We start from the raw sequence: 21,724 nt of genomic DNA, 5'->3' as shown, positions 1-21,724 counted from the left end.
CTCCTGACACGTTACATCCATAGTGTTGCCGCGTAACTCAGACATATTAGCTGGTGAAAATTCATCTGGCTGTAACAACAATGGCTGTGCATCAGTGATTTCAACACTAAATAATTCTTGCGAAGTGTCAAATGCAGCGGAAGTGGTGCTAGTAGTAGCGCTGGTGGCTGAGCAAGATGAGGTGTTCTGTGTCGCTAAATACTCAACCACGTCCTGACAATCTTGGGAGGTGATGGGACGTGCCTTCTTCCGAGCACTGTACTGTGGGCCAGGTCCACACGAAATTACATTTACACGACCTCGCGCAGACCTGCCGGGTGGCCTTCCTCTGCCTCTGCCACTACCTCTTCCTCTTCCTCTACCTGTTTTGTCCATATTGGGTATGCACGGAGTGGTATATCACACTGCGTGCACTCACGTAGGTAGGTGGGTTCACTTAACTGCACAGGTATGCGCACTGATGCGGTGGGTTCACTGAACAGAACAGGTATACAGTGGCGGGTTCACAGAACAGGTATGCAGTGGCAGGATCACTGAACACAATAGGTATGCAGTGGCGTGTTCACTAAACAGGTATACAGTGGCGGGTCCACTGAACAGAACAGGTATACAGTGGCGGGTCCACTGAACAGAACAGGTATACAGTGGCGGGTCCACTGAACAGAACAGGTATACAGTGGCGGGTCCACTGAACAGAACAGGTATACAGTGGCGGGTCCACTGAACAGAACAGGTATACAGTGGCGGGTTCACAGAACAGGTATGCAGTGGCAGGATCACTGAACACAATAGGTATGCAGTGGCGTGTTCACTAAACAGGTATACAGTGGCGGGTCCACTGAACAGAACAGGTATACAGTGGCGGGTCCACTGAACAGAACAGGTATACAGTGGCGGGTTCACAGAACAGGTATACAGTGGCGGGTCCACTGAACAGAACAGGTATACAGTGGCGGGTTCACAGAACAGGTATGCAGTGGCAGGATCACTGAACACAATAGGTATGCAGTGGCGTGTTCACTAAACAGGTATACAGTGGCGGGTCCACTGAACAGAACAGGTATACAGTGGCGGGTCCACTGAACAGAACAGGTATACAGTGGCGGGTCCACTGAACAGAACAGGTATACAGTGGCGGGTCCACTGAACAGAACAGGTATACAGTGGCGGGTCCACTGAACAGAACAGGTATACAGTGGCGGGTTCACAGAACAGGTATGCAGTGGCAGGATCACTGAACACAATAGGTATGCAGTGGCGTGTTCACTAAACAGGTATACAGTGGCGGGTCCACTGAACAGAACAGGTATACAGTGGCGGGTTCACAGAACAGGTATGCAGTGGCAGGATCACTGAACACAATAGGTATGCAGTGGCGTGTTCACTAAACAGGTATACAGTGGCGGGTCCACTGAACAGAATAGGTATACAGTGGCGGGTCCACTGAACAGAACAGGTATACAGTGGCGGGTTCACAGAACAGGTATACAGTGGCGGGTCCACTGAACAGAACAGGTATACAGTGGCGGGTTCACAGAACAGGTATGCAGTGGCAGGATCACTGAACACAATAGGTATGCAGTGGCGTGTTCACTAAACAGGTATACAGTGGCGGGTCCACTGAACAGAACAGGTATACAGTGGCGGGTCCACTGAACAGAACAGGTATACAGTGGCGGGTTCACAGAACAGGTATACAGTGGCGGGTCCACTGAACAGAACAGGTATACAGTGGCGGGTTCACAGAACAGGTATGCAGTGGCAGGATCACTGAACACAATAGGTATGCAGTGGCGTGTTCACTAAACAGGTATACAGTGGTGGCGGGTCCACTGAACAGAACAGGTATACAGTGGCGGGTCCACTGAACAGAACAGGTATACAGTGGCGGGTCCACTGAACAGAACAGGTATACAGTGGCGGGTTCACAGAACAGGTATACAGTGGCGGGTCCACTGAACAGAACAGGTATACAGTGGCGGGTTCACAGAACAGGTATGCAGTGGCAGGATCACTGAACACAATAGGTATGCAGTGGCGTGTTCACTAAACAGGTATACAGTGGCGGGTCCACTGAACAGAACAGGTATACAGTGGCGGGTTCAGTGAACAGGTATACAGTGGCGGGTTCACTGAACAGAACAGGTATACAGTGGCGGGTTCACAGAACAGAACAGGTATACAGTGGCGGGTTCACAGAACAGGTATGCAGTGGCAGGATCACTGAACACAATAGGTATGCAGTGGCGTGTTCACTAAACAGGTATACAGTGGCGGGTCCACTGAACAGAACAGGTATACAGTGGCGGGTTCACAGAACAGGTATGCAGTGGCAGGTTCACTGAACACAACAGGTATGCAGTGGCGGGTTCACTGAACAGGTATACAGTGGCGGGTCCACTGAACAGAACAGGTATACAGTGGCGGGTCCACTGAACAGAACAGGTATACAGTGGCGGGTCCACTGAACAGAACAGGTATACAGTGGCGGGTTCACAGAACAGGTATACAGTGGCGGGTCCACTGAACAGAACAGGTATACAGTGGCGGGTTCACAGAACAGGTATGCAGTGGCAGGATCACTGAACAGGTATGCAGTGGCAGGATCACTGAACAGGTATGGAGTGGCAGGATCACAGTACAGGTATGCAGTGGGCTGAGGGCTCACTGAACAGAACAGGTATGCAGTGGCAGGATCACTGAACAGGTATGGAGTGGCAGGATCACAGTACAGGTATGCAGTGGCAGGATCACAGTACAGGTATGCAGTGGCAGGATCACAGTACAGGTATGCAGTGGGCTGAGGGCTCACTGAACAGAACAGGTATGCAGTGGCAGGATCACTGAACAGGTATGCAGTGGCAGGATCACAGTACAGGTATGCAGTGGGCTGAGGGCTCACTGAACAGAATAGGTATGCAGTGGCAGGATCACTGAACAGGTATGCAGTGGCAGGATCACAGTACAGGTATGCAGTGGGCTGAGGGCTCACTGAACAGAACAGGTATGCAGCCAGGAAGAAGTTAAGCCTAACTAATCTTTCCCTATATGAGAGACTGCAGCAGCTCGCCCTCTCACTAATGCAGGCACACGAGTGGCCGTAATGGCCGCCGCTGCCTGCCTTATATAAGGGGGGATGGGGCTCCAGGGGCTAGTGTAGCCTAATTGGCTACACTGGGCCTGCTGACTGTGATGTAGAGGGTCAAAGTTGACCCTCAGTGCATTATGGGGCGAACCGAACTTCTTCCGCAAAAGGTTCGCGTGCGGTACCCGCACGCGAACCACCTAAGTTCGCGCGAACCACGTTCGCCGGCGAACCGTTCGGCCCAACTCTAATTAGGATGCCTTAAGTGAAACAGAACATCTAAATAGGGTGGGAGGTTGTTAGCTGAGATAAGAATCCTGCTCAAAGACCTGGGAGTTGGATTGTCACAAAGGCATCGTAAATTCTGAGTTCACAAGTTTGTGAACTCAGAATTTACGATGCCTTTGTGACAATCCAACTCCCAGGTCTGTGAGCATGTTGTAACCAAGGATTCTTATCTCAGCTAACAACCTCCCACCCCATTTAGATGTTCTGTTTCACTTAAGGCATCTTAATGACTTGTATTTATGCTTGAAAAAAATCTATGTACCCCCTTTTGATGTTGCATGTATAAAGCTGTCTGTACCATCAGCCTGCAAGCAAACAGGATTTCAGCCCGACAAAGGCTGCAAAGCTGAAAGCTTGCTTATTCTTATTCTTTTTAGTTAGCCAATAAATGGTATCATCCGGATTTAAAGCTACTTGCATTATGCGTATGGAATACAATGCACGTATTGCTATGGATTCCTAAGGCTCGGTTCATAATAGCTGGAGTGGTAGTGTATTTGTAAAGTGTGGATACACTGTGCCACCTCCATGGATCCTTTGTCGAGTCTACACCTAACCTCTTGGGATTCTATTTGAGAAATGGCCATGTCTGAATAACCTATTGTCACTTTGTATTGTGGAAATGCTACAGACAAACCAGACATGATGAATCAAGACGTGTGTAAATGGGCTCTTAGAAAAGCAGGGGTCCGCTCTGCATGTCTATGAATCCGCTGCTAGTGCCTCTGGGAACACAGTCTGCAGCAGACCTAAAGTGAACAGCACCTGAGTGTTCTCAAATCAAGTCACCACTGCATGCAAGGCTCGTGACACTCAGTACCCTGCAGAACACAGGTGTCACACTCAAGGCTCACAGGCTGAATCCAGCTCAACTCACCATTTGATAAGGCCCGCAAGAACTTCAGATGTGCTGCATACATGCTCACAGTAAAGCAGGAAGTTACAACATAGGAGGACACTTTGTTACTTGTACCAGTGGCATCTCACATTTCCATGGAGTCGACAGGCCATAGCCCACATATGTAAGTGCAAGCAATTTTTTGACTTGTGAGCATTCATGTGTTAACCCTCTCCCCCCCATATCCTGTTGCCGAAGGAGATAAGTCTAAAGTTTAAACACATTTAAAGGCACAGCATATTTTCCCTTCCTAACCATACCACCCACTGAAAGCTGCAAGCGCACCAGTGACAATATTTCTGGTTGAAACTTTGTTGGTATGAATGTTCAAGCATAATAAACAATTTGTTCTGCAATGTAGACTGTCTTTTAGATTTTGGCCTCTTATGTGATTGAGTTTGACACCCACTTGCATATAGGCAGTGGGGATAAGGGGGGTGGTTGGTTGGAGGGCCAAAACTGTAGGGTTTTTCTGGGGGGGGAGGGGAGTTCCATTTTTTTTTAGAGACTATAAAGTCAAAAGTAAAAATGTTATACATGCAGTTCTTCTAAAAAGTTATACCGACTTTGGTGGTGTATGAAGTGCAACTCACCTCTCAGAGTCCCCTTGTGCGTCTACTTTCGGTGCTTAGTCCCGCCCACTTGCAGCCAAGTACTACTGTGCTTTTGTGGCACTCTGCAAGTAGGCGGGGCTAAGCACCAAAAGTGGGCGTACAGGGGGACTCCAAGGGTGAGTTACACTTCATAAACCACGAAGTCGGTATAACTTTTTAAAAGAACCGCATGCATGACCTCTCTACTGTTGACTTTTTAAGTTACACCCCTGCCTGCTGTAGGAGCTGCAAACAGGAAGGAAGTCATATAAGGGCTACTTTTATATTAAGGGATATATTGGGATAAAGAAGAGATCAACAATAAAAGGAAGGAAAGGGGAAAGGGATTGGATTCTGCACTTCTGTCTATTACTAACTGCTCATTATACAATGTCAATTTTCAGCTTATGAGAATTATTTTATTGATCTATATGCAGTTTTCAGCTACCTTTTCTCTTCCATAGCTGAAGGTGACGTATTATTATTATTTTTTCTTATAAGATGTAGTTATTTTCCAAGAACTATGTTTTTTTTCTGTCTCTTCATCTGATTTCCATCACAGCTGCTCATGTTGTTGTCATGGTAGCATCTATCTAGTCATTGTCAGAGTTGAGCAGGGCAGACACTGTACTCGAGATATGTTGATATGATTGATAGCCTAACTATACATGCAAAATGGGCATGTCATTTCCTGTGGTATGTGGCATTATTAGTTATTATTACTGATTTGCTGGATTCTGCACATTTCTTTACAATGAAAATAGCTTTTTTTTTTCCTGTACAATTGTTGCTAGACACCAGAGATGGACAGTGCTGTGAAAAGGTATTTGTCCTTTCCTTATTTTTTCATGCATACAACCCTTTAAAAAAAATTATATATATATATATATATATATATATATATATATGTATGTTCATTATAAGTTCAATTAATTTGATAAGCGACACATTTTTCCCACTGCCCATAACATCTAAGTGAATAATTAACCCCTCCCACCACCCTTCCTGTCACCCTCCACCCACAGCTGTAGAGTCGGTACAAAAATCCTCCGACTCATATTAAAATTTTAAACATCTATCAGGCCCTAGGCAATGTGACTGTGGGTACATGTAAGAGTGATGTGCAGGTACTCTGCAGGAGAATGAGGCGATTCTTCCTCTATTGCACATTCTTCATGTACAATCTGAACCAGGATATGGGCGATAGACAACACCTCTGTGTTCAATGTGCACAACATTCTCAGTGGATTCCCTGCAGCTCTGTGGGGAGTGCATATGTAGAGTATAGTACTACTGTGTAACAAAGTAAACCTGAGACAGATGAAATTAAAGTTTTATACATACCTGGGGCTTCCTCCAGCCCCCTTCAGGCAAATCAATACCTCGATGTCCTCCTCCGCCACCTGGATCTTCTGCTATGAGTCCAGGTACTTGAGCCAGTCGGGCGTAGTGCGCATGCACACACTCCGCCGCTGGGAGCGTACTACACCTGCGCAGCACTATTGCACAAGTGCAGAATGCTCCTGGCTGTAGGAGCGGCACGCGGCCAGACTGCGCTGACTGGCTGAATTACTGGGACTTATAGCAGAAGATTCAGGTGGCAGAGGAGGACAGCGAGCGACTGATTAGCCTGAAGGGGGCTAGAAGATCCCCCAGGTATGTACAGTGGAGGAAATAATTATTTGACCCCTCACTGATTTTGTAAGTTTGTCCAATGACAAAGAAATGAAAAGTCTCAGAACAGTATCATTTCAATGGTAGGTTTATTTTAACAGTGGCAGATAGCACATCAAAAGGAAAATCGAAAAAATAACCTTAAATAAAAGATAGCAACTGATTTGCATTTCATTGAGTGAAATAAGTTTTTGAACCTTATAACAATAAAAGACTTAATACTTAGTGGAAAAAACCCTTGTTTGCAAGCACAGAGGTCAAATGACCAAGTTTGCACACATTTTAGGAGGAATGTTGGTCCACTCCTCTTTGCAGATCATCTCTAAATCCCTAAGGTTTCGAGGCTGTCTCTGTGCAACTCTGAGCTTGAGCTCCCTCCATAGGTTTTCTATTGGATTAAGGTCCGGAGACTGACTAGGCCACTCCATGACCTTAAAGTGCTTCTTCTTGAGCCACTCCTTTGTTGCCTTTGCTGTATGTTTTGGGTCATTGTCGTGCTGGAACACCCATCCACGACCCATTTTCAGTTTCCTGGCAGAGGGAAGGAGGTTGTCGTTCAGGATTTCACGATACATGGCTCCGTCCATTTTCCCGTTAATGCGATTAAGTTGTCCTGTGCCCTTAGCAGAAAAATACCCCCAAAGCAAAATGTTTCCACCCCCATGCTTGACGGTGGGGACGGTGTTTTGGGGGTCATAGGCAGCATTTTTCTTCCTCCAAACACAGCGAGTTGAGTTAATGCCAAAGAGCTCTATTTTGGTCTCATCAGACCACAGCACCTTCTCCCAGTCACTCACAGAATCATTCAGGTGTTCATTGGCAAACTTCAGACGGGCCTGCACATGTGCCTTCCTGAGCAGGGGGACCTTGCGAGCCCTGCAGGATTTTAATCCATTGCAGTGTAATGTGTTTCCAATGGTTTTCTTGGTGACTGTGGTCCCTGCTAATTTGAGGTCATTCACTAACTCCTCCCGTGTAGTTCTTGGATGCTTTTTCACCTTTCTCAGAACCATTGACACCCCACGAGGTGAGATCTTGCGTGGTCGATGGATGGTCATTTTGTGCTCCTTCCATTTTCGAACAATCGCACCAACAGTTGTCACCTTCTCTCCCAGCTTCTTGCTAATGGTTTTGTAGCCCATTCCAGCCTTGTGCAGGTCTACAATTTTGTCTCTGACATCCTTGGACAGCTCTTTGGTCTTTCCCATGTTGGAGAGTTTGGAGTCTGCTTGATTGATTGATTCTGTGGACAGGTGTCTTTTATACAGGTGACTAGTTAAGACAGGTGTCCTTAATGAGGGTGACTAATTGAGTAGAAATGTCTAACCACTCTGTGGGAGCCAGAACTCTTAAGGCTCATACACACATCAGACTATAGTCTTTGGAAAATGAAAGATCACAGACCAATCTTACCACCCTTCATGTAGTATGAGAGCCATACTCTACACAGTCTTTTCTATGGAGCTGAACTCCACATCAAAAAAAAATCTTTGCAAGATGCTAAACACACAGATGCTGTACAGACACAAAAGATCAGTATCTGCAAAAGATCTGTTCCTGCCAAAAATCCATTCCTGCAAATTGCAATGATAGTCTATGAGATCTGCAGATCATCATACACACATGATTTAACTGACATTCATCTGCAGATCTGAAAATCCATCCTGGTGGATCTGATCTGCAGATGAAGGTCAGTTAAATCATGTGTGTATGATGATCTGCAGATCTCATAGGCTATCATTGCAATTTGCAGGAATGGATTTTTGGCAGGAACAGATCTTTTGCAGATACTGATCTTTTGTGTCTGTACAGCATCTGTGTGTGCAGCATCTTGCAAAGATTTTTTTCTGATGTGGAGTTCAGCTCCATAGAATAGACTGTGTAAAGTATGGCTCTCATACTACATGAAGGGTGGTAAGATTGGTCTGTGGTCTTTCATTTTCAAAAGCCTATGGTCTGATGTGTGTATGTGGCCTTAATGGTTGGTAGGGGTTCAAAAACTTATTTCACTCAATGAAATGCAAATCAGTTGCTATCTTTTATTTAAGGTTATTTTTTCGATTTTCCTTTTGATGTGCTATCTGCCACTGTTAAAATAAACCTACCATTGAAATGATACTGTTCTGAGACTTTTCATTTCTTTGTCATTGGACAAACTTACAAAATCAGTGAGGGGTCAAATAATTATTTCCTCCACTGTATAAATCTTTTGTTTTCATCCATCTCAGGTACCCTTTAATTCTTGGTCACCAAACCAAATTTTAACAACGTATCACTTTTTTTTTTCATGAGCAAAGGGAGTGCATAAATTTGCATAAACCAGCATCAACGCACAATTATTTGCATCTCATTGACCATCTCCATTAGTGACACAGCTACACAACAGGCTTTATTCTTACAGCATAGATGTTATTTAGTATATATAAGAGATTCCTGTGTACACATCATATATACAGTCACAATCAGATATGTATATCTGACTTTAAAAATATCGGGAATGCTTTATTGAAGCAGCACAAGTAACTATTTTTTGATTGGTTTATTTCATTTTTGTGGACTAAGCACAGCTATTACTATATATATTATATATTTTATTTATGACTATTATCTGGGAAATAGAACATTTTATAATATTTTCTATTTTAATTACAGTTTAAATTCATTAGGAGTCAGAGTTGGTGCATTTTTTCCCCAACTCCGACTCCAGGTACCCAAAAATTGCTCTGACTGACTCCTTCAGCCCTGCCTCCACCACCCTACTTCCATACAGCCTTCTTATGTATATCTGATGGATGGGGAGATGGCAATTTGGGGTTGAACCAAATTTACTAGTCAATAACAATGTTGCAAAGATCTGCTTAGTGAAGCAATTTACATCCACTTGTATGGATTTCCAGTGGAGTGAAATTACAGAGATTTAGATACTACTGTATTTGTTTTCCAGAGACACTGTCTCCAGAATATTAGTGTGTGTGTCTGTTATGACAGTAGTCATAAGATTATAAATGGCTTGGCTGAGCTCTGTGTATTCTAAAATGCAGTCAATTACACTAATTCTTGCTTTCATCAGATCTCTTTGGTTCTACAGCGCTGTGTAATATGTAGGTGCTATATACATCCAATAAATAATAATATATAACAAATTGAATGTTACAGTGTATCATATTTCATATGTATGGCTATTGTAAGAGTCCGTAAATTTACAAACATTAAAAGCAATGGGTGAATTCCCCTCAAAGACAAATCCAGACATATCTTTTGCATATACATTGCTTGGTGCATTACAGGAAATATTAACCTTTTCACTGTCCAGTCTCTATAATGAAGAGTCCACAGCACTGTCTCACTGTTTGACCTTATTGTACTCTTTAGTGATAACACAACTGTTCTGTCGTGGCATGCTTGGAGGCAGGGAAACAGTGTCAGGCCTGGAACCCACTAGGAGCGATTTTCTGAGCCCTTTGCGATTTGAAAACTCTTGCTAATCTATTGCAGTGCTAATATAATGGGCGTGACCCCACTTGAGCGATGTGATTTTATAAAAATCCCCCATAGCATTGCATTAGGAAGAGCTTTTTCAAATCCCTAGCGATTAGAAATTCGCTCATAGTGGGTTTCTGGCCTCAGGAGTAAAATAACGTCAGCTCTGCAGGGAATGCCATTTACAGAATCTGCACATAAACAAAATGGCAGCCACCTGATGAAGCATTAGGAAAACAGATTGGGTGAGGAGTGGGCGCAACGGATACCATATATATATAACACTGGTTAACTGTGCATGATCCATGTAATGCGGGCCCTTGTAAGTTTACTTCTGTAATATGTGCTTTTAGACTTCTGGCTAGGTTTTAGAATAAACCAGTGTTTTGACTTTGGCAGTTTACACTACACATACACTGTGGAGGGGCTATTATTATTATTTATCTGGAGAAGATTGATGCATGCCAGTGTATGCTTAAGAGACTGAATATGTGCAATAGAACTTCAGGTCGCTATTACATCGGTAAGCACATTAGAATCCAGGTGGTGGGCACTATTGGCGTGCTGTAAATACAGTGGTGTATCTCCAGTTTGCTACACTAGAAGTTCTGTGTAAAGTGTTGTTGAGGAGCAATTGCTTTAGCTGCACTCTTCTGGGAATTTATCACATAATGGTTTGCGCTGACATTCATTTGTGTGTTTTTTGCCACCATGAAATAGTTAAAGTGAATTTGAAGCTAAATATACAAAAAAAAAAACAAAAAACCATACTGTACTTTCCTGAATGGAAAGGCTCTGTTCCTGTTCCTTTCATCCCCTTTTTCCCCCGTAGGCTCCTCCTCTTAAATCTCCTGCCCAGGAGGCTTCAGCAGTCTTCAGGAGTCTGCGTGCTCCTGAAGGTGGGTGGCTCTGTACTGCGCGAGAGAGAGAGAGCGCTCATGTGTGCGCAACATGGAGCAGCCCATCTTCGGGAGCCTGAGTGCTCCCGCAGACTTCCAAAGCCCACCCACAGTGGAAGAAAGCAGTCTCAGACCCATGGGTCGGAGACTGCTACCGGGGGAGCCAGCTCGGGAACGACGGGACATGGGGAGGAACAGGAAAGCTCTATACGACCCAGAGCCTCCCTCCTCCTTAGGTAAGTATCTTTTTTTTAATATTTGGCTTCAGATTCTCTTTAAAGGGGGAACTGAAGTAAGAGGTATAAGGAGGCTGCCATATTTATTTCCTTTTAATCAATACCAGTTGCCTGGCAGCCCTGCTGGTCTATTTCTCTGCAGTAGTATCTGAATAACACCAGAAACAAGCATGCAGCTAGTCTTGTCAGATCTGACTTTAAAGTCTGAAACACCTGATCTGCTGCATGCTTGTATAGGGGCTATGGCTAATAGTATTAGAGGCAGAGGATCAGCAGGGCTGCCAGGCAACTGGTATTGCTTAAAAGGAAATAAACATGGCAGCCTCCATATACCTCTCTCTTCAGTTCCCCTTTAAAGGACAACTGAAGTGAGAGGGATGTGGAGGCTGCCATATTTATTTCCTTGCAATACCAGTTGCCTGGCTATACTGCTGATCCGATCTGCTGCCTCTAATACTTTTAGCCATAGACCCTGAACAAGCATGCAGCAGGATCAGGTGTTTCTGACATTGTCAGATCTGCCAAGATTAGCTGCATGCTTGTTTCTGGTGTGATTCAGACACTACTGCAGCAACATAGATCAGCAGCCTCTAGAGCCCTCTCACTTCAGTTGTCCTTTAATACACTCTGTAGCTTTGGGAAGCAAAGTGAGATGACATTATTGTGCACTTATAAAACAAGGTAATTGAGGTATGTACAACACAACAGAGATGGGCTTAAGCAAAGGAAAGTTTAGACATCGCATTGCTAAACATTTATTGTTTTCTAACTAAATAAATACATCACTGTACAATATAACCAAACAAGAAAAAAGTATAAAATTATAGGAAAGGAGCATTTAAGGTAAGCACTTTTTCAAAAGAATGTTAAAATAAGTGGATACAAAAATACAAGTCGGCTCTTCTTCCCCCCCAACCCAACATTGCCATGAGCACTGATAAGATAGCTAAACAGCCACATAATTAGATTACTGTGAAATTGAAATCACATGTTGAGAGCTGGTTCACAAGTTTTGCACATGCTTCAATGCCAGCTGAGAAAAAAGCTGCACAAAAAGTTCAGTACTGCACTGGCTGAAGGTTATCTCTGCAATGTAAAAACAAAGCAAATGAAAAAGTAGATGTAATGTATGCTCTTCCATGGAAAAACATTACAAGTAGTGCCTAGACTTATTCTGAAATGGGAGGGTTGACAAATTCAGCAGTTTGGCTCCAGTCTATCTTCCATAAGGAAGGTAAACACAGAGAATGCAGAGAACAGCTGATATGGTTAGAATCCTGTCCCAGCTTCTTCTTGCTGACTTACATTCATCATTCATAACAGTTTAGAGTCATGGCAGTCAAATCAGTTCATAATAAAACACCCATTTTCATGAAGGAATGCATACTTATACTTATATACTTCAAGATACTTAAATAAAGATGACAAATTGCAGTATAACACAACACAGACATAGCCATGAGGATTCTTCCAATGTTCACAACTGAAGAGAGGGATATGGAAGCTGCCATATTTATTTCCTTTTAGGCAATACCAGTTGCCTGGCTATCCTGCTGATCCTCTGGCTCTAATACTTTTAGCCATACACCCTGAACAAGCATGCAGCAGATCAGGTGTTTCTGACATTGTCAGATCTGACTGGATTATCGAATGCTTGTTTCAGGTGTGTGATTCAGACACGACTGCAGCAAAAGAGATCACCAGGATAGCCAAGCAACTGGTATGGTTTAAAAAGGAAATAAATATGGCAGCCTCCATAGCCTTCTCACTTCAGTTGTCCTTCAAGGGTTCTTCAAAACAGCACACTAACGGAAGTTAAGGATGCCAACAACGCGATTGATTATAGTTTCATGTACAAAACAGACCTACTGTAATACTGAGCGGAGATACAGACTCTACATTTTGGCTTCCCACTTACCATTCTGTTCCTCTTTAAGTCAGCTGTAAGCTCCCATAGTAGCCTTTCTCACTAGCTAGTGCATAATATGCAAGACCAAGAAACCAGGGATGCAAAATATTGAGGGCCTGTTTCGACTAACGCAAATTTGCATGAATTTTCGCATGCAGATTTGCATGACAATACAAGTCAATCGGCCCGTTTTCCACTACAAACAGAATCTGCGCGCAGGGCTGTGCAGAAAAATTCTGCACAGCACAGCCATCAGAATTCACACACGGCGCGCATAGTGTGCGATTCACATTTAATGTAATTATTAGGAAAATCGCCTGCGTTTTCGCCAGGCGATTTTCCATGCAAATACAAAATCGCAACACACTAGTGGAATTGTAGCCTCAGGAGGACGAATTATGTGGGTTTCTAGGTATTACACATTTGCCCCATTCAATTCACTTCAATTTTTTTCCTAGGAGATATTTTCACACCTTATCAATAAAATCCCTTTTAAGTCACCAGCAAGCAAGAAAAGTTATTTTAAACAGAAGTTGAAAAATGTAGGAGAAAAGGTGAATTGAATAAGGGCAATAATGTGAATATGCACTAGCTCTAGATGTAGATTTTTTCATGGTACTGTCAGCAGCACAAGGTAAGTTAGACACTAGGATTTTAACCCCATCTACATATGCACACGCTCCTATCTGTATCTATTTAGGTATCAGACTAGGAAATGGAAGTTTTATACTATTTCATTGCGAGGGCTTTTTTTCCCATTCAGTGGTCAATTAATCATGACAGAAATGTATCAGTCAGAGCGAATAGTGGATTGCAACTTGCTGCACAGGAGACAGCAATGCTGCAGACATTCAATCAGGGTGTCCATGCAGACCTTTGTCTTGCAAGTACCTTCAATAGGCACATGAATTTTAGAACTGGACCGTGAAGAAATGAGTTGGTAGTCTTGCCTTGTCTCAATTTTCCCAGATCTCAAACCAACTGAGCATCTGTTAGGGCTGGTGCACGCCAAGAGTGGTTCTGAGCGTTTTTTAAAAACGCTTCCGGGGGAAAACCGCTTGGCTAATGAAAGTGAATGGGATGGTGCACACCAGAGCGGTTCGTTTTTCCCCCAAACGCAAACTCGAGTCCGGCAGCGTTTTTGCGGTTTCATGAGGCGATTTTGCCTCAATGTTAAGTAAAGGGAGGTGGACAACCGCTCTGAAAAACGCTAGATCAGAGCGATTTTCTAAGCGTTTTTGTTACAGTAACTGTTCAGTTATAGCTATACCGTAACAAAATATAAAAAATGCTACACAAAAATGCTCCAAAAAACACTAGGCATGTTTAGAAAATCGCTCTAAACATGCCTAGAATCGCTCAGAAAAACCTCTTCAAAAACCCCTAGCGGTTTTTGGTGTGCACTGGCCCTAACAGTAGATGTGCTGGAAAAACAGGGGCCTCTACCTTACAACCTATAGGATGCATGGGCCCTTTTTCACTAGTGGCGAATTCGCCACAAATCTGCAGCACTTCCTAGCAGGCAGGAGGGGCGGGGAAACTGCTCATCTTTTCAGTGGCTTTGCTGTCCAGATTGCACTGCTGTGCGAATCTGAGCGGCATGCTGCAGAATTCTGCAGCCAAATCACTATCGCTGTGAATGGCATGGCTTAGCGATTCACAGCACAATGGGAGCCATAGCTGAATCAGAAATGGCCACAGATTCTAGTGGAAACTAGCCCAAAGGATTTGCCAGTAGAATTTTGGTACCAGATACCTTCAGTGATCTTGTGGAATTGCGTGGCGTCCATACCTCACTGAACGGTTTAAGTCTGAACTGTTCTAGCAGCACACAATATAAATCAGGTGGTTTCAATGTGTTAGCGGATAAGTACGTGTAAACAGAAAATCCATTTAGTAACTTCTAAGAAGTCTGACTACAAGAAAAACCGGAGCACAGGGACAAGGTGTACTCAGAGCTGGTAGAACAGGTTCACAGTCAGTAGACTACAAGGACGAGAATAGGTGAAAACTCAGGAAATATGTGCTTGGTTTGTAATATAATTCTGTCTGCTTCTCATTGTAAGATGTTACTTCTGCCTCTCCATACCTACACAACAATATAAAAAAACCTGCCATTTGACATACTATTTAACTATACAAAAACCTTTAACTGCAGCTGTGCTTTATTCATCTTGAATAACCTCACGGATGCTGAAAATTAAAAGTAGAAGTAATCAGTCCTCATGGTGTACTTATGGGAAAATTCACAAAAGAACACTCATTTTAATGTGTGCAGATAGTGCTTGTTAACATCACCAGGATTTATACATTTTACCTAAACGAGTTACGCAAATTAAATAACTACATGCAATGCTTATGTTGCCTGACACTACTGATGCATGTATATAAAGGAGACAATTTGTGTAACTCGCTGGATAAATGGATTAAAGCTCTTATCTTAAGGGCTCGTTTCCACTATTGCGGTGCGGAATCGCCTGGATTCCACCGCTGATGAAATCGCATGCGGATGCGATTCCCCATGCGTTTTTCCTGCGAATTCGCATGCAAATTTGCATAGGTGAGGGTATATGCGATTTTAACCATGTCACTGCCTGTGTGAATTTAAATTGGTACCTATGCGAATTCGCATGCGAATTCGCGGCAAAAAACGCATGGGGAAAACGCATGCGATTTCCCTATTAAATACATTGTGTGCGATTCGCCTGCATTCCACACGCAGGCGAATTCTGCAGGGTGTTCCGTGCAGATTTTCTCTGCACAATAAAACGCTCCCGCAGACGCATAAGTGGAAACAGGCCCATTCACTTATATTGTCTATGCGAATCCGCATACACAAGACGCATGCGGATTCGCGATAGTGGAAACGGGGCCTAAAGGACATCTGAGGTGAAAATAAACTCATGAGTAAAACAATGGTATCTATCCTCCTCCTCCTAAAATGACTTTAGATATCCCACAGTTTTATTTTATATTTAAATCTAGTTTTTAAGTTTTTACTGTTTCATTGTCTCTGCTCAACGACACCTTCAGTGAAGTATGCCAGAGCTAAAATCTATAAATTATTGACCCCTTTTCTGCTCTCAGAAGCCATTTACTGACAGGAAAATGTTTTATGGCTGTAATTACTTATCAGTGAGAGTTATGCTATAGTCTGACCCTGTCTGACCCGGTCCCGACCGAGACGCTTTAGAAGCTTTAGCTAAATCGCTTGGCAATTCAGTGGTACTTCCCTGTCATCCGGGAGGTAATGGGGGCAGGGGGTAACAAGAAGTGAGCCCAATGAACACTAGCCAATTGCTTGGTAAACACTAGTCAAATGCCACAAAACTTCTCACACCTAAGTGCTGACATTTTTAAAGAGATTATTAAGCTACACCTAGATGACCTATAAAATCATGTTTTGAATTCATGGTGGTCATGTGACTGCTTGAGACACACCAGCAGGTTCTCACAGAGTAACATTGGGTAGCATGAGCCCCTGCTATTGATCGTGGATAAATGGTCAGACCAAGTGGCAGTGTAAAAGGATCCATCAGGCCACATTCTTACTACAATAAAGAAAATAGCAGTATTGGCATGTAAGGCAGGCAGGGCAGTGCTGTACTCATAGCACTAACCCGGATATCAGTTTTTAAGTTTTGCCTTTAGCTGGGATGTAAGGACTGTTCATTTATACAGCAAACTTGGCCTGGACTTTTCGGCTATTAATTTGAAAAGTTTACATCCTTCATGTATGTAGTATTAGACCACAGCAAAATATACTAGTCAGTATAATAGCAACTGGCACTGTAGTCATGGACACATCAGCAATCCCAAATATGTGTAGTAAGATGGCTGCAAAACTCTTCCTGGTGATTACACGTGCACAACTGCTATTTTACAGTCGGGGAATGCTTAGTATGACAAAAAAAGAGGGTTGACACTTTTGCCACCTAACTGCACCAAAGTCATTTCACCCAGGCCAGGTTTTCTGCATCTCTTCTCCAGCCTTGCTGTACAAAGTCTGTGTATAAGCACTTTGATTATGCTTGGTGCTGATGTCTACAATCTTGGCAAACTTGGTAGTGTACATCATTCACTGCCCTCTCTAGCACATGGCCTGTCCCATGGAGAAGAGGCCAGTGCCAACAGCCTTCCTGCCAGGCTACAGAGCAGCTACTGGGAGGAAGACTGAGGGCTGCCTTTGGTCATGCACACAGTGCTTTCTCTGGGCTGGTGCACACCGAGCGGCTTTTCCAGCGTTTCTGCAGCCGCTTGCGGCTGCGGATCCGCTTGGTCAATGTATCTTAATGGGGTGGTTCACACCAGAGCAGGAGGCGTTTTGCAGAAACGAAAAATGCCGGGGTGAGGCATTTTTTGGATTGCGGGTGCGTTTCTGCCTCAATGTTAAGTATAGGAAAAACGCAAACCGCTCTGAAAAACGTCACTTCAGAGCGGTTTTGCAGGCGTTTTTGTTACAGAAGCTGTTCAGTAACAGCTTTACTGTAACAATATATGAAATCACTATACTGAAAACCGCAGCAGCAATCCGCAAAACGCCATAGAAAAATAAAAAAAAAGTGTTTCAAAATCTGCTAGCATTTTGCGGATCTGCTAGCGGTTTTTGGTGTGCACCAGGCCTCTCTCTGTTTTCTTTGTTTCAACATTTAAAGGAAAAGGGAGAAAGAGAAGGAGGGGGGGGGGGAAGGGGGAGTGGTTTAGGCAGCAGAAGGAGGGCAGGTAGCAGAAAGGGGGGGGGGGGGGCACTTGCCAAAGTTTGCAGGTGGAAGGGGGGGGGGGGGGCAGCAATTTCTAGTTATGCCCCTGCTTGGCACAACATCACTACTGAAATGAAAAGTAGCAGTGGAATATTGTTCTGTGTTAGCCATCAGTTACAACAGCAGGCTTTTATTCAGGATACAATTCATTGGCTAACTTCAGATCAAATCAGTAGTAAATTTATGCAATTTCCTTCACAGCTGAACAACAACTCTAAGGGCCCGTTTCCACTCTCGCGGAAACAGCCGCGAATCCGCAGAGTTTTCCCGCAGGCAAATCGCACGGGGAAACTCTGCCATAGGGGATAACTGCGCTGCCGGCCGAATCGCTTGCAGTAGCGATTCGGCCGGAACCCCCTACAGAATTCGCGGCGGAGGCTGCGATTCCCATAGGCGTGCATGGCACGGCTCATGGGATTCGCCTGCGATCCTGCCCACCCGCTCAGTGCACTAGTGGAAACGAGCCCTAAATGCAAAGCCAATAAAATGAGGAATCCCTAGCGCCTCCTTTCCCGTGCCCGATTATCAGCAAACCAACACCCTGGCTTTTCTCAGGTCACCTTAAAGCACCATTTTACTGCTTGGACTAGTGACCATTGTTACAATGTTTATCATAAGCCCAGGATGTAAGAACTATATTGCACAAGGAACACACGCAAAGTTGCAATTTATAATAAATTTTTTCTTCTCAAGCAACAATATCAACATGCTACTTTGGATATAGTAACACGCAAGTTGTATCAATAACTGCATCTTTTAGACTGAATTAAACGCAGACTATATAAACACCTGCTTCTGTTGGGCTGCCTCTGTATAAACCAGCAATCCTGAATGAAGAATGCACCCCTGGAACAGTAAGGACCGATCAGTCACGATTACTACACTCATTCTGAAAATAATTTATTATATCTGTTTTGACAATGTCAAAGACCTGATAAACATATGTGATACGATAGCAGCCTTCTGACTGGAAATTAACTGCATGCTACCTGGAATATATTCACAAAATCTTGGTAAAATGTATGTGCTGAGAGCGCACATAAGGTTTATCTTGCCTTCTGTGATCTAGGTAACATACTGTGCAAATAGCATGCGCAACATTATGTATGCAACACCTATGTTGCCTGTTAAGCAACATGAGTGCTGCATGTCTGGTGAACTACCTTACATGTGCTGTCAGCATATGTACAGTTTACCAGCGGATAGTATACATACCCAATTACTTGGTCAACTGAACATATGAGAGCTAAACCGTAATCTAAGGTGCGGCTTTTGTTCTCCATCAGAGATAAGCCAGTAATGAGGATATTTCCGAATTCTTCCATTACACTCAGGCATACACATGAAAATTCTAGGGATGGACAGATCTTTTGCAGGAAAAATCTTAAAGGTGCGTACATACCTTTGAAGGGTTTCACCCGCCGGGTATCGGGATCCGATACCCTTGGACGACATTGCTGGCCCAGGCTGCACAGACACGAATCAGCCGTGTAACTGATGACATGCTGTGTTGCTATGCGGACAGACGGAGGGACGACGGAGCAGCACGTTTGGCGGGTGAGGGACTGGCATGGACAAAGCGATCTGCCGTCGCGGGGGAGGGAGGTTGGGGGCGAGTTGATCCGCTGAATGCATCACTTGTGGGTTGGGGGTTGTGAGCTCCTAAACACACACCTGTTCATCAGCTGAGGTGGTAGTTATCAGCTGCCTCAGCCAACTTTAGTCAAACACGTGTTCGAGTCCTTAGTGGTTGGATCATATCTACATGTCTAAGCTCACCTGATATGAATAAGAAGTTAAAAATGGAGATCTCTCATTGTTGGTATACAAGAATATACATAAAATCAATTCACTAAACCTTTCAACCTCCCTCCCAACATGACCAGATCCAAAAATAGGACATCACCTCCACACAAAGGGCCAGTTCACAGGTGTTAAATGCAGCGCTTGTGGTGTTCATCACTCAAGCCCTTTTTTTTTTTGCTTCCTAAACAATGGTATCGGCTTTCCCATCATTTGCGTTAATGCTGTGCTCGATCCCGTTGTCTTATCAGCTACGTTCGGCACTTTCGTGTCCTTTAGGGAACTCAAAAATGTGACGCAACAACTGCATGATGGGAACAGATACTAAACGCTTTTCTGGTCTGCTGCAGAAAATAGTTTAGTGTCGGTTAAACGAGACATCCCACGAAAACCATGTGAGCAGGCCCTTAACCACACTTATTTCTATTTTGCTTAGGCCTTTAAATTTAGCACTATCCCACCACAACATGAACAGTTGAATACATTCCAGGTCACAAGCTATAATATGCATAATGCTTTATACTTGTGCACATTAGGCACAGCTTGTGATGCAGCCTAATACATTTATGAATAGGGATTGTAGAAGAAACAAGTCTTGGAGTATGTGCTTCTTTCTATAAGCTCATAAAAACTTGATTTTTGAAAGTGATTTCCTAATATATCAGTGCAAATGGCAATTCCTTCTAGAGAAGGCGATAAGGGTTTCCTAGCACGTAGGTGTGATTTGACGTTTGAAGTATCATCTCTTGTGGAGCTCCTCTTCTATGATCTCAGCCCTTCCCATGGTGTCTTGTGCGTTTGGCTGGACTTGTTGCACTGTTTCTTCTAGACTGCTGTTTGGAAATACCACATAACGAGCAGTGACCCCATGGGTCTTTGGTCCACGCAAGTTCTCCTTGCTATGCCAGATGCCATAGCCAAAGTAAACAATGAGTCCTGCAAAAAGGGAGAGAAAGCAGTAATGAATCCTGTACATATGGTAAAAGGCCCATCAACAAGTACGCCGCTCTATGGTTGCCTAATGATAGAGGTCTGACTTTTATTAGTCCTGGTTGGAATTGGCCATCAAATAACCTGGTTTCTGTTTATTTCTTTAGATTTGCTGTTAAACTTCTGCTGCTTAAGGTTCATTTTTTTAAATCAATATCCAGCCAAATCGATCATTTGATGTAATCTGATAGAAATTGATTCAGTCAAAGTCAATCGTGCTATATGGAAGATTTTGCTCAACCTGTGGTGGGTCAGGAGTGTATTGCTAGTGGCATTTGATTTGTGACAACTGATGAGGAAGCAGAACTGCTCTCACCTACTGGAGTGTAAGCTCTGCATGGCCGGGCGGACACAAAGATGGGGAGGAGATCGGGCAGGTATTGCGCACAGATGTTCAATATCATGCTAAAATCTATTAAAAAAGCTGAGTATGGTGTGAGGAGGGATCCGATTAAATAGATCTTCCTCTAATCACATAATTATCTAACAGGGATCTCTCTAATACTGGAATTATTATCTATCTGTTGGCCACATCGACCAGTATATGGCCACTTCTGCAGCCCATCATAACCAAGCATTTTCACAGCCCTGCCACCACTATGTTCCCATCTTTCCACAAACAATATGCAGCCTTCTCCTCACACCTGTTTTACAAACAGCAATGTTCTCCGTGCATCACATGCACGCCCGCTTTTCAGGCTTTGCCAGCACATCCATTCTTCTAAAATGGGAATCTGAAAACTTGCCCTTGGCAGTAACGTATTCATTCCATTGTTCAACCTTGCTGGCTGGAAAGTTTGCACCATTTACCTGCCTTCTAAAGATTCTACAGAAACTAATAGTGTGAATATCCTGGCACAGAATAAGGACACAGAATGCCAGTTGCTCTTTTTTTCTGCACTGGAAGACATAATAGTGACAGGTGTTGCGGGTGGGGTCTGCCCCACGGAGGCTCCTGGCTGACTTTGTATTTGTAAGCTGCAGTGGGGACTGGTGAGATCTCCCTGCTGCAGCTCTTGGACTTGGCTCCCAAACACACAGGAGTATCCCGTCTTTGTTGAACAGTGTCATACCTTGTTAGCCACTGATAAAAGCTGGGCGGCACAGAA

The 21,724-nt window shown here is 43.8% G+C and overlaps 1 protein-coding gene across 2 annotated transcripts in view; it reads right to left on the bottom strand.

Annotated features, from left to right (window-relative positions):
* Nucleotides 1-11,892: 11,892 nt before the first annotated feature.
* The window catches only part of SLC7A4 (solute carrier family 7 member 4), a 47,598-nt gene continuing 37,766 nt past the window's right edge, over nt 11,893-21,724 (bottom strand). For both annotated transcript variants that reach the window (XM_068238730.1, XM_068238731.1), the window contains one exon: nt 11,893-20,561. In XM_068238730.1, coding sequence (XP_068094831.1) covers nt 20,365-20,561 — 197 coding nt within the window. In that variant the 3' untranslated portion in view covers nt 11,893-20,364. The remainder of the gene's footprint in view (nt 20,562-21,724) is intronic.

This window comes from Hyperolius riggenbachi, chromosome 1 (genome assembly GCF_040937935.1).
Source record: "Hyperolius riggenbachi isolate aHypRig1 chromosome 1, aHypRig1.pri, whole genome shotgun sequence".
Taxonomy (NCBI): Eukaryota; Metazoa; Chordata; class Amphibia; order Anura; family Hyperoliidae; genus Hyperolius; species Hyperolius riggenbachi.
This window is presented reverse-complemented; position numbering and strand designations above follow the sequence as displayed.